The 13,745-nt window shown below is 45.9% G+C and overlaps 2 protein-coding genes across 6 annotated transcripts; one reads left to right on the forward strand and one right to left on the reverse strand.

Annotated features, from left to right (window-relative positions):
* Positions 1-95: 95 nt before the first annotated feature.
* On the forward strand, positions 96-4,772 carry cep72 (centrosomal protein 72). 2 transcript variants are annotated; one of them, XM_029130512.3, is made up of 14 exons: positions 96-236; positions 470-597; positions 754-946; positions 1,017-1,125; positions 1,278-1,429; positions 1,508-1,566; positions 1,662-1,704; positions 1,996-2,196; positions 2,288-2,466; positions 2,570-2,663; positions 2,755-2,933; positions 3,018-3,144; positions 3,226-3,337; positions 3,420-4,772. In XM_029130512.3, exons 1-14 carry the CDS (start codon positions 104-106, stop codon positions 3,478-3,480), a joined length of 1,770 nt encoding a protein of 589 aa, XP_028986345.1. In that variant the 5' UTR covers positions 96-103; the 3' UTR covers positions 3,481-4,772. The 2 variants fall into 2 exon arrangements, with proteins under 2 accessions (XP_028986345.1, XP_028986347.1); XM_029130514.3 differs by having other exon boundaries at positions 1,281-1,429.
* On the reverse strand, positions 4,266-13,557 carry LOC114843282 (tubulin polymerization-promoting protein). Of its 4 annotated transcripts, none has more exons than XM_029129695.3 (5): positions 13,255-13,557; positions 9,304-9,384; positions 8,803-9,132; positions 6,281-6,434; positions 4,266-6,194 (listed from the first exon to the last, which is right to left on the reverse strand). In XM_029129695.3, exons 2-5 carry the CDS (start codon positions 9,315-9,317, stop codon positions 5,985-5,987), a joined length of 708 nt encoding a protein of 235 aa, XP_028985528.1. In that variant the 5' UTR covers positions 9,318-9,384; positions 13,255-13,557; the 3' UTR covers positions 4,266-5,984. The 4 variants fall into 4 exon arrangements, with proteins under 4 accessions (XP_028985528.1, XP_040923736.1, XP_028985526.1 ...); XM_041067802.2 differs by lacking the exon at positions 13,255-13,557 and adding an exon at positions 12,619-12,896; XM_029129693.3 differs by lacking the exon at positions 13,255-13,557 and adding an exon at positions 12,421-12,590.
* Between the last annotated feature and the right edge of the window lie 188 nt (positions 13,558-13,745).

Raw genomic sequence — 13,745 nt, forward strand, 5'->3', positions numbered from 1 at the left:
TTTTTCATACATTACACTACAAAGCACCGTTACATATAGTTTTAACGGGTAGAAGGACGGGGTTGTAATTTCTACACCAGAAGAGGGCGGTAAAAAGCAAGGCATGGAGGCAAATCTCACCTTTCCGACTGCACATGAATGCACCAAAAGTTCGAAAAGTATGGCGGTGGCGAGTTTGACAGCAATAACAGAGCAGTGGATACGAGATAGGTTACAATTACAACATCCATGTCTCGGTAATATCTTTCATGTTTAATACGTTTAATAGGAATAGAATTTAGCAAAGGCGAAGTAGTTACGAGAAAGCTTTTAGTGTAAGAATGTACATGCAGTGCCTCCAGTCTGAGCATCAGTAGCTAAGCTAACGACAGAAGCTAACCTGCTGTAGCCACTAGCGATGCCCGTCGACTGCTGCAACCCTGAAGCAAATGATGGTGTTTTAATGCAGTGTTATTTAATCATATGACAGGTGATGTCCGCTCACTGAGCCTTCCGGGGACGTTTGAGGTGAAGATCAGACATCTCGGGAACGCTTTGAATAACTTTGTTCGCCTGAAGTCTCTCGACCTCTCCTGCAATGCACTGACCTCCATTAAGGTAGATTCAAGACATAAGTACTAGATATTAAATACTTCATGGTTGAAGCATACACCTCCACCACAATCTCCATCACATAATTACAATAAGCAGCCATTTATTATTTGAACTAATGTAATTGGTTCTAATTTTCTTAAATTGTATCGACCATCATAGGGAGTTCAACACTTGAAGTCATTGGAGAGGCTTATCCTGTACTACAACTGCATACCCTCCCTTGAAGAGGTAAAAGTGCTATTTGAGCTTCCAGCTTTAAAAGAGCTGGACCTCCGACTCAACCCTCTAGTCAAAAGTTACCCGGACTACCGCTCTTATCTGGTGCATGCCATGCCTAGCCTACGCAAGCTGGGTAAGTTCTCACCAAATCACCCAGATTTCTCTCACACATGTTACGCCTAATGTTTTCCATTGCTTTTCAGACAGCTGCTCAGTCAGAGACACTGAGCGCAAAGTTGCCATAATGCAGTTCTCCTCTGACCGTGTACCTCGGAAGTCAAGCTCCTTTCTCAGTCAGATTGGAGACCAAAGGTATCCTGAACATAGCATGCTGCACTATTGTGGACTAGTTTACTTCTAAATTCTACTTATCAAAGTTTTTAATGGAGCTAAAACTAAATATCTGGAGTATGTGGAAATAAAATGGGGCTGTCTCTTTTTTGCTGTCTTGCTTGTTCTTCTAGAAGAAGTCATCAGCGACTGGCCTTGGTCGACCGCTTAACTAAGAGGCTCTCCCTCCCGACTGACACTGATGATATCATTCTAAACTTTGTTGACATGAATCATAGCCACCAGAAAGAAATGGTCGCTGACTCTGTTAACAAGGATGCAAAAGGTACGTTGTCAAAACCTAAAGGCCAAATCATGTTTTGTGTTTAAATATCTGTTAATTTTAAGCCATAATTTGCATCAGAGCGCAAAGAGGGAGAATCGAAAGATTTTGCAGAACAGAGAAGTTCTACTCCAATGCAGGTAATTTTCATTACATTGTAGGTCAAATGTTATTACTAGTAACATGTTTACTGTATTTTCATATATAAATTAATATGCCTTTTTATATGTCTCAGGAATGTGCTAAGTCCATCCTCAGGTATCCAGCTACAAAGTCTGGTATGGTCTCAGTTACTGTATGTAAAGAAAAATAATTATTTAATTTAAATTCGACCTGTCTTTTTTTAAATGGTAACGATAACTTTTTAAGGGCTGAGTGACTAAAGAATAAAACCTTTTCTTAAAGAAGTTAAACGCACGCAAGGTTTTGTTCTATTGTTGACAATGTGTTAATCCACCACTAGGTGGAAACAAAACCTAGTTGTATTCCTTTTAAAGCATGAACACAGTGTGTCTCATGGTAGGTCAATTAATATCAGTTTGTCTTAGGCTAATTTGTCATTTTTACAGATAAGGCTGAGTCCAAAGGGCCACACACAAAAGAGCCGGCTCATAAATCAAGCTCTGCCTCATTTAAAGAAACTGAAAGGCTGAAGGTGTCTTTTGGCCCATACGTAGAGAAACGTAGACCTGTGTCTGGAAAACAAAAGCAAAAGGACGTCCCCTGTCAAATCAGGCATGTAGCCAAAGGAAATTTTACACCCAATCCTGGTAAGGGCTCGCTATCTTCACTCTAATAAATCTTTGGTCAAACAAAATAAAAATCAAATCAAAATTTGTTTTTTTTTTTATACTTTTCCAGGAAGTTACTATAACAGTTCTTCATTTAATAATATCCGACCTCCCAGTCCACGTCGTCCGGGTTTGAATCTTTCTGACCCATCCAACCCCATCTTACATCCACCAAGACTGACATACTCCAGTTTTAACAAGACAGAGGGGAGCTCTACCCTGCCACAGCAAGCAGAAAAGAAAAAAAAGGTGAAAAGTTCATTCAGTCTTCTTATTAATGAACATGCTGCATCAAGAATCATTACTTTCTGTTCTTGTGTCAGCTTACATTATCTTTCCATTATCTTGGCAGGGTAGTTACAGGAAGCCCCTGGAGATGCTCCTCAACCTTGTGGACAAACACTGGATGGGAGAAAGATCGCTGCATCATAACAACAACTTCCTATGTGAGCTGGAATTTAGTTTGAGGAGCGTCAGATTTCATTACATGACCCTGATAATGAATGTGTTTCCCATCCTTTCTATTTTTGGCTGTAGCTCAAGCAGTCCAGATCCTCTCTATGATGGAAAGTGATATTTCCTGCCGCGAGGCTGAGGTCAAGACCTTAAGACGGGAAGTCGATGTGCTGAGCTTCCAAGCAGCTGCACGGGAGGAAGAACACAAAACTGAAGTTCGTAATCTCTCTGCTCATCTCGAGGATGCTCGTAGTGGAGTTGTGAGTAAATACAGCACTAGAAAACCATATTGAGACCTAAACATTTAGCTAAAAACACTGTTTATTGTGGTTACTTCTATACAGGGTAAACTAAATGAACAGCTCAGGATTGTGTTGGAGGAGAATGTGGCTTTACAGAAACAGCTCATAAAGTTAGAGCGACAGTATCTCAGGTCTATGATGAAAAGTTCCCCAATTACTCAGATTAAAGGTATGTGCAAACGCCAGTTGGAGACACATGCGAGTCAACATCACACTCTTGTTAACAATATCGTACTTTGCACATTCTTAGAGGCTCAGACTGAAGTGGAGGAGCTGAGGAAAGAGATCGAGGGACTGAGAGAGAAAGTGCAAGAGGCTGAGAAAGTCAAGGAGCTGTCAAATATGCTGCAAGAAAGCCACAGGTAAGAGGATGCTCCATGGAAGCGCCAGCACTCGTGTCTGAATCAGCTTCATGCATGATCTGACTGTGTCTGTGTGCTGCAGGTCTCTGGTGGCCACCAACGAGTGTTTACTGACGGAGCTGAAGGGAAGTGGGGAGCACTAAAGAAATTAAAATGAGGAGTTGCACAGAGGCATGAAAATGTCAAAGCAAGACAAACCAGCATAAGCTTTGCAGTGGATGCGCTGCAGCCCAGCAGCGAGACTGCTTTGCATTCATTTTTACCTTATTCACATTACTGTGGTGTTCATTTTAAATGAGTGTGTATTGGACTGCTGGCCTCTTTGATGAATGCATTGTTTGTTATTTTTAAAAATATGTATAGGCTGTGTTTGCTTTATGTAAACCGTAATAGGGAAAGGCTATTCATTTAAGCACGGCTGTGTATATGTATGTGACATCGCTGCTATGTTAACAAATGATTTTAGGAGAAGAAATGTTAATGAAACGGTCATTTGTATTTCCTAGATCAGGAGCAAGAGTGAGTCTCTGTTGGCTGTTTTTTTCCCATTTTTAATATTTTTTTAGGTCAGTTGTGTCTCCATCTGCTTTGCTAGCTGCAGTGGAATGAAAGCGTCTAGATTCCAGCTGCACTGGCTTAATTTATACCTCTGCCTTACAGCTAAAGAGTCACACACACGCACGCACGCACGCACGCACGCACGCACGCACGCACGCACGCACGCACGCACGCACGCACGCACGCACGCACACACACACACACACACACACACACACTTCCCTCTGAAAGACACTAATGCAAGACCTGGCAGTGCAGGTTAGGATGCAATGTCTACACGAACTGAATGTGGCTTTTGTTTCTATGTGAGTCAGTGGTTGGTGCTGCTGAGTCTGACTCTGTTACAGGGCTGTGGAAGAAATTTGAAACATTATATTTTGACTTACACCCCATAACCTTGTCAACACACAGTCTGGGGTGTGTTGTTTTATTCGCAGTAATGCACTACAAATCATGAACACACATTAAAGGTCTAGAGAACATGAACTGAAACACACTGCATGCACTGGGGCACAATAGCACATTAGAAGTTATAAAAAAAAGACAATATTGTTCTTCCACATTAAAGGTGCACAATATTTGGCATAAAGCACAGAAAATAGATCATATTCAAGCTACTGCGGTAGACAAAGACTAACACACAGATAGCTGCTAGCTTTGCATTTTATGCACGATTCTTTTGAATATTAGCTGAGGCTACAGGTAGTATATGACAAGTGTGGCACAAACATTGTCACTATGTTGGAAAAATGCTATTCTACAAAAGTATCTTGTTCTGAAATGTTCCCTTTGTCCCATACAATGAATCCCTGCTCTTGTATAAGGTTGAAGTTGTGCCTCAATTGACAGCACCACACATTAAATATACTTAAATCTGTATCGTCAGACAAATAGTATAGCGTTACAGGGTAGCTGACTTTGTACATGTACAAGTTGATACATATTGATTTCAAGCAATACAAGATTTTCTCATGATCCCACAATTGCATCACATAATAGATATATTTTTTTAGCTTTAAAATAACAATGCTTGTCCAGTAGTTTGTCATCACAGCAGTTCTGGTAAGATGCGACAAACTAGATGCTTCTGAATCAAATGCAGTATACATAACATGCACAAAGTACAGCAATACAGAACAAGTCAAACAAAAAAAAAACATGAAGCCAGTGTCATAAGTTAAGCCAAGTGGCTCAAACGTTTTAGAATATACATGTACACAATCCTACCACAAATATATTAATTATTATGAATTTATTTATAGAAATCTGTTGAGGAAATATTAGTACAATGTTAAAAATACAATCTTGCACAACTGATCGCATCTACTGTGGTAAAGCCTCAGCTTAATTCACTAATTTCATATTCAGAATGCATGTTGGCAAAAGAAACATTAATAATGTCTGAATGAAGGTGAGGGGGACAATCCTTCATTTTTTCTAATTTCAAAGACTTGAATGGTAGAACTCCAAAACAAGACAATGACACGAAGATATGGCAGGTGTGAAACTTCTCAATTTGAGCTGAAGGCAAAGTATTTAAACGTGAACTGAATAAACGGACAGCAGATTTCATTAAGACCGTTGACAAGTAGGGAATGGCGACAACACTAAAAATGAAAAAAACAAACGCTGATCATGTCTATGTCACAATGTTATGGAAACGGATTAAAAATGTGTTTCCTCAGCTAAATGCGAGCAGAAACATTACCTGTAAAAAGTGCATTGTTGTTAATTCATCAGACTCTTGTTTTTCTTGGCATGTTGTTTATTGTGCTCAACAAATATTCTAAGGCCCTATCATAACAACAAAGCTTCATATTCATAACGTAGCAGGTTCTTTGCTTGTTCTCCTCAGTGTTTGGCAGTTACTTGGTATCGGGCAGGAATGTACCAGCTGGTGATGACTTCGTAAAAATAGATGTAAACAGTTTTCCAGTTCTCACACTTCACAAAGAGAGGAACTGAAAAAAGATCTCTCTCTCACACACACGCACACACACACTCACTAACTAGGCGGGTGGGAAAATATACTTTTGTGCTTTCTTTCTAATAGAAAATTGACCAAATGTTTGTTTCCCTGTCTCTGCCTTCACATGGGTTTGCCCACAGTGGGTTTGGTGACCTTCTTTTCATACGACCCTTGGTGCTTGTATCCCGAGACGTATCCGGATGTGTCCACTATGTCCACGCGTCCCGCCTTGCCCTTCCCGCGGCCGGTGTCGTCGAAGCGCTCCTTGTGCGACCCCGTGAACTTGGTGGTGTCCGTGAGGCGGCTGACGGTGGGCGAGGCCACGGCTCTCTGTGGGGGAGACGCAGCGTGAGCTCGGCCCGTGCGACCGCGGCGGCGGTGCCGGTGAACGGCGACGTGCACAGGTCCCGTCTTACCGTCACTCCTGCGATGATGGGTCCCTTCCCCTCGATCAGCTTGAAGACCTCGGCCTCGGCCTCCTCTCCGGGCTTCTCCTTGTACTTCTTCCGGGCCAGCTCTCCCAGGGCGACCTTGAACTCGTCGAACACGATGGTGCGACTGGATTTCTTCCTGAAACGCAGGCGTGAAACGATTCAGAGGCCGAGATTAGGTTCATCGCAGTCTAAACCCAGAAGAGGCGCCTCTGCTCAATTCAGCCTCCACGGACATTCGAAAGATGAACAGACGTGTGCACACAGCCCTTTCATGATCACACCTTGGAGATGGTGTCCCACTGGCATAAACACATAGTGTTAAACGAGTCAACCTCAGTCATTCAGTCCTTATGAAATAATGTTTCTATTTCAGGGTTTAGGAGTCAGGCTTATTACAATGAGGTTCATCATAATCATCATCAATCATCTGTGAGCCCTGCAGTTGTTTAACTGGTCATTTGTCTGTTTCGCTTCCATGTTAAAAGTGCATAGTAACACAAACACAAACAGCCACTGCTGTGGTGATAAAACCCACAGTCTCCCTGGACAACCTGCTGCCACGGCAACATGCAACAGTAAACAGGTCGTTTGGGTTTATTATTAATTTGACTCATCCAGTGACTGGATCTGATTGAGTAAACCGTCAGTATGCAACAAATGAGAGCTCCACTGCTCTGCTCATGGGCTGAGCTGAAACTGGGCTTACGGCTCTACAACTGTGAATGTTTAGTGAAAGTTTAGTACGATCTGATGCAGATCAGGATGAAGGACGTGTCACTGAGTTTGAGTTACTGCAGGGACGGTGGGTCTAAAAGGCTCCATCTGCAGGAGCCACGCGGACGTGGATGCTCCTGATTTGGTTCAGTCATGAGAAAACACAGCTACAAGCTTGAACATGAACCCAAGATAACATCCTGCTAGTAATTCATTAGCTCAGAGCAGGTTTCTAGCTCATCCGAAGGTTATGGTGGTGCAGCGGGCGTCCACAACCACAGTGAACAGGGACTCATTCATCCAGACCAGGATCAGCCAGCGCTTAATAGGATGTTTAATTTTTCATGACGCTGATTAAAAGGAAAGTGTAGATCTGCATCCCCTCAGATGGGTCACGCCTGGAGTCAGAGAGTGGATGAAAACGGCCCCTCCCCCCGTTCGTAACGCAGCTTTTCCCGCGGCTGCTTCTGAAGTATGAGCACTTTGTCCTCCACGTCACGGCTGTGAGGGTGCTTCAGGACGGACACCAGTGTGACGGACACAACGCTGCAGAGTCACCGCTAAACCTGTACCAACACACGCGTGAGCCTTTATAACGCAGTTCTGCCATATTGTTTACACACGTTAAAGATATTTTCCACCAGTACAGCTGGGCGTAATTAAGCTGACAGCACGCAGTCAGCTTTCAGTTCCCTCTTGGCTGAGGAGAGGGGAAACATGGACGCCCATCGCCATGCCAACAGCGAAGGTGTTAATGTGGGAGTCCAAGAAAATCCAAGGAGGCGTTTAAGAACATCAGCTTTACTGTAAATGACCAGAGTTTGTGATTTTGTGGACACAGAAGCAGCTGAATCAGCTCTTTAAACTGTGGAACGGCACAGAACGAGCGTGGCTGATCTGGGGTCAGCAAAAGACAAAAACTCTCCTAGACCAGCGTGAGATTTCTAAGCAGACCTCTGTGGCCTCGCCTCTCCTACAACAAGACACGATGAGTGGCCCGGAGCCAGGCTCTTCTATTCTGGTGTCGTCTGGCAGAATAATCTCCATTCACATTATTCAAGCAGATAAAAACAGACTTCAAAGCTTCTTTGTGTGAACCAAGATGCACATACACACACACTGTGAAGCCCTTCATTCATTTTACAGCAGGTTTTCTCCACTCGAGGAATAACTGATGATCTTGACCATGAGTGGGAAAAGCGAAGACAACATAAAACAAAGTATTGTGGAAATCTACTGTATAATCAGGTTATTGCACACTTCACTTGATTAAAAAAACACGTATGCATATGTAATTGTTCCTTTGTCAGATGGTGGAATAATATTGAGGTCATAGACTCCGCTTCACTTGAGCAGAGCCATAAAGGATGAATCAGTGCATCCTGAGGAGACACAGGATGAGCCACTGTGACCTTTGCTTATAGCTGCTGCTCCTCCGCCTCCGCTTCACCAAAGACAACCTCAAGATCCCAAACACTGGTCTCAGGGTTTATACACTTATTCACTTTCTAGACTAGCGATGAATGGAGACGATGCTGCTCCCTTTAATTCTACGGGCACTAATGAATGAACAGAAACGCCTTTTGCCAACGCGGCTCCTCCACAATGCTCCACATTTCTGACCTTTTGGGCTTTGATGGTGATTTAGGTGATTAAGCCTGCAGTCATCTCTGCTGCTGCAGCAGTAACGTAACGCTAAGGAAACAGAAAAGAACAGCATCCCGTCGCAGCATGCCTCTTACTTATAGAGAATATAGCAAATAATCACTCAGCGTGGTTTCCGTCCTTACTTGACTTTGCTGAAGACGATGTCCACGTCGGTGAGGGTGACGTTCTTGCCGTCGATCACGCCGCAGTCCTTGCACAGCTTGGACCAGTTCTTGCCGTGCATCTCCTTGCCGGTGGCGCGGGTGTCGCCGTGGATGGCGAAGCGGCGGAAGGACTCCTCCAGCGCCGTCACCTCCACCGGCGTGGACGAGCCGCCCTCGCTGGTGCCGTTGGACTCGGTGGAGAGCCGCTTGGACGCGCGGTCCCGGGACTGTTCGCTGTGCGGCCGTAGAGGGGCCGGGCCCATGTTCGGATGCTTGGCCGTCTGGACTTTAAAGTCGTCTATGTTGTCTCTGAAGGAAGGGGGGGGGGGGGGGGGGGGGGGGGGGGGGGGGGGGGTGCTGTCAGTGAGCAGATGTGATGCGTGTTGTGGCACAGAGGTGGAGGGCGTGAACGGACCTCTGAGGCATTCACTTCAGCGTAACACAAATCAGGAGCCAAAAGGTGCAGACGGGAGGACTTACTTGTGGTCCGCCATGCTGGTGCAGGAGTGCGGCTCCCTCTGTGCAGCGCTCGCGTTATCTGACTTTAGTTTTCTCTTTGTGCTGCGGACGAGACGAGAGCGGAGGTGAGTGACGCGCGGGGGGCGCAAGCCAAGGGAAAACGGGGAGCGTCTTCCAAAGTAAACACCGTCAACGTCTGACCGCGGCGCAGATACTTTTAAGGGAGACGCTCCTCGGACGGAGCGAACAACGGCCACATCTTCAAAGGGAGCGAGATACCAACGTGCTGGTTCACGGCCACACGCAAATCACCTGCAGACGTCTGGAGTTATTCAGCCCCCCCTCCTGCTGAGCATGACCTCATTGAGTCTGAGCAAGGGGCTTCCTCTCTAAACAGCAGCATGTCGCCTTCAAGTTCCACCCGAACCCCTGACTGGTTCACATTCAGTTCATAAGCAGCAGAAAAGCCCAACGTCTGTAATTAGCCTCATATGACACATTTAAACTCTCACCTTTCCGCTGTTCCCATACTCAGCTCAGCATCCTTAAAGATGTGTGTTCCCCTCAGCAACGTCCATAAAGCTCTCCAGGCTCTGAACCCGACTACGCCACCGTCTGATCCGGAGCTCCGCTAAGTTCCCTCACTCAAGGGTTGTGCTTCCACGACCCCGTGGCCAAACAGTGGACACTCAATGGGTACAAAAGCTCCAGGATTGACACAGCATGAAGCCATTCTCACCAAGATGCCAATGCTTTGGGAAAACAGTGGAGATTATTAATCGATATGAATAATGGCATTGAGGCTAGACACTGGGAGGCCATTGTCCAAAGCCAGTGGCCTCTCTGTCTGCCCCATGCCCATGTCTTCACATACGCGCATGGTGACATCGCAGACTACCACTATTGACGCCAGGCATTTCTGTAGTCATATGTCATCGAGGGCGCGGGCCAAGATGATTGAGATGACGAGATGCGGAGGCTTCGCTGGGAACAGCTTTTTAAAACGTAGCCTCCAACGTCTCCTCAAACCTTTTGATGAAATATAATTTGTCAAACTGTGGTGACACGCGAACGCTAGCGAACACGTGTCACCGGAGCACTGGACGTTTATGAGGGTCATTTACAACATTAACAAAGTCTACGCCGTGTTACTGACCCATAAAACATGATAAAATCTGCTTTCCGTTCGGAACGGAGGACACGGACCTGCGGTTCAGATCCGAGGTGATCTGAGGCACAAACTCACAGAACCCTCTACGACGTGGGAACATTTGAGTCCAAAACGTGTTTGCATCATACAAGAGGAATCGTTGCAATGACACGATGCCTCATGCTGTGTGTTTTCAGCAAGTTGTAAACCCTGGCAGCTGTTATTAAACCAATAACACATAATTAAACTTTATTGTACAATCACAATAAATGGCATGTGGAACTCCACTTGATTTATTAGATTATTGCTAATAGCCATTATTTCTTTCACTTAATCAACCTCTATAAAACCTGCGTTGCGTTTGCGTGTCTAGTAGTTTCCTGTCGTGTCCACAATGAATACTGACTTTACTTTCAGTGGTTGACTGAGTGCTTCACTGTGTGTTTTCCTCCGGCTTAATCCGTGAGACAAAGGAACGTTTTCACTCGCCTCCTCCAGTTTATAGTCTGTACTTTCAAGTGTCTAAGTCCTCAGTGCAACAAGCCACATCACGTTCGATACGAGAGAGGGGTCATTAAAGCTGCGGCGAGTGGAACAGTTCACATGCTGTGATAAAAGCAGACGTAGTGCTTTCTTATTATAGGGGATTATTATATTATAGACGATTCTCACTTTGTAAATCACCAGCTAATTCAAGGGCATTTAAAAAAAAAAACGTGTGATTTGTAGTGAATGAAATGGAAATCCAAGCGTGAGCTCAGCTCGTTGTCTGCCCCACATTTCCTCCTACAAACAAGAAGCCATTTGGTTGAGGGCATCTCTCCAGAGACAAATCAGTGGCTGGATGACAGCATGCTTACATACACTTGGCTTCTGGCAACGCACTGCACAGATGAGTGCTTTAACAATAAATTGACCCATTTCGAAGCGCGTCTATTCATAGCAACAATACGCTGCCGTGGCTGGAACATTCTATTCATTCTCAGGGGAGGAGATCAGCCAGCAGACGACATGCAGGCCGAGGTTTGGAGATGGCGTTCAGCTCGTAAAACCACCACACTCGTGTCTCGAGGATGTGACGTGGGGGCGTGTGTGTGTGTGTGGGGGGGGCTCTGCTTTCTATCCTGTTCAGGCCAAGCAGCTGCTCTGGAATGTGACTGTCAATCATAAACATAACACAAAAACGTCACTGCTCCCTCAGTTCAGCGCTGATGTAATGTACGTGTAATACAGTACATCGTATAGGTCACATGCACGCAAACAGGCACTGCTGAATAGTGTTAACCAGCATCAACCAGCAAAAATCAATCCTAATGTCACACTGTTATTAGTAGTGTCTCTCCCCTGTCCTGTTTATTAGTAACAACAACCAACAAAATCTGTCTGGTCCAACAAAATAAAACCAAATCTATCCTCCGGTCCGTCCACCACTCCCCGCGTGGACAGAGAGCCTCACATCAGCTGGGCTCTGAGGTCACCATGAGCTGTCGCTGTCAGTCCTCGCCTCCCGAAGCGCTCACGGCTCTGAGTCAAACATTTTGGCAAGCGCAGTCCCGTAAAAAGACAAGACGTCTGAAACGGGCTCCAGCAGTTATTGTTGGCAGCGGCCGTGAGTCAAATGCCGGTGGACGGCCGTGGTGGAGGAGCAAAGAAAGCCCGCGGGCCTTATGCAAGAGGCCCGAGGCAGCAGAACACGGCTCAGATGGACAACGGCCAGTTCAGACATCAGCAAATTAGTCTGAGTCCAGTCCAGACAAAGACTGTGCTGTAAATGTCTCACTTTATTCATCCATTCACTGTTTTTTAGTCTTTGTCATTAATAATACACAATCACTCTCCCTTCTCTCTAGTGAGAAACCCAATCCGTCCCTGTTTGCTGTAAGCCTGAGCTGCATCACACTGAAAACAGAGATCATTTACACTGAGGTTAATTGTTCGTGACAGAACCTAAAGGCGCCCGCGTCCCCTCAGATCTGGGACAAACTCACTGGCTGCTTCTTCTCCTCATGCATATATAATTCAACCTGTGGGGACAGCATGGCTCCAAAGTCACTGAGAACACGCCTGACGGGTCCGTATGGTGGAGGTGTAGCTGCAACAAAAACACACGATGGAGCGAAACAACTCCATCTTGATGAACCAACAGAGATGTTATTTTCACATCTCCACTTCGCTGATTACATCACCTCGCGCTCCATCCGTGCACGTGCCTCATTCCTCCGCTCTCCGGCCCACCGACCGCTAACAGACGACGGCATAAATCTTCATTTTATTTCTTACACAATTATGTAACTGCCTCCGTGTAACGCAGCCGCTTGACACAGAGCGTGCAGCCACGGGGCGCGCGCGCCGTCAATCACCTTCCCGTGACCAATAACGGCGCGTCTTGGAGAAGACCTCAGCCTGCGTCCGCGTTCAAACGATAAACAGGAGAAACGCTGCTGTTTATGTCACACTCCGCGGCTGCAGCTGCTGGTGAGACCAGGGCGTCTGAGCGAGGCGCGTTACATAAACCCCCAAATGTCCACGTGATGCGTTTGTTATTGGCCATTAATGCAGAACGTGGCACTACAGGTAGAATAAAAGCCGTTGGGTCCAACACCAGTGGGGAAACAGGACCTTAAAAGGCATCTTCTCCTGCAGATCGGAGCTAAGGAAGCGTGCACAGACATAGAAACTAAACACAAGCACCTTCATTCAGATTGGTGTAGATTGGCATTCAGTCATTATGTTTTATATAATGTAAAAACATGCAGGTCCCACCGTGAGCCAAAACAAGCGTCTGCTAGAAACGCAAACAAGCCAAACGGCGCTTTAATCACCTTGTGACGCGATCCTCCGCTCCTCTCGTCAATTTCACAAAACCATAATTGCGCGTCCCGGACCCTTGAAGTCTGTTTCCTCCGCGCTGCCTGGGCTCGAGTCTGCCCGTTGGCTCGCTCCCTGTCGAGATGCTGAAGAGAAACCAGGCCGCTGATTGGCTGCCGCCGCGCGCGACGAGCTGTTTTCCTCCTGCCTGGTTGTAGCTGCGGTGATGGTGCCACGGTGCTCAGTGGAGCGCTCTCGAACGAGGAGCGTGCGCTCGGAGCATCTTTCGGTGCGTTCGGAGGCGGAGATGGATGATGTAAACAGAGGATGAGGGTGAATTACGTGGAGGCTCTGCAAATACATCACAACGGGGTAGAAATAGGCAGAGGCCCTGTATGTGTTTCCAAACTCTGCACAGTGACCCGGGCTCTGGTCCACACACCCACAAAGGGTTTTTTTTTTACATTTAATATCCTTAAATTATCTACTGGGAAAACATAAATGT

Source organism: Betta splendens, chromosome 16 (assembly GCF_900634795.4).
Source record: "Betta splendens chromosome 16, fBetSpl5.4, whole genome shotgun sequence".
In the NCBI taxonomy this organism is placed as follows: domain Eukaryota; kingdom Metazoa; phylum Chordata; class Actinopteri; order Anabantiformes; family Osphronemidae; genus Betta; species Betta splendens.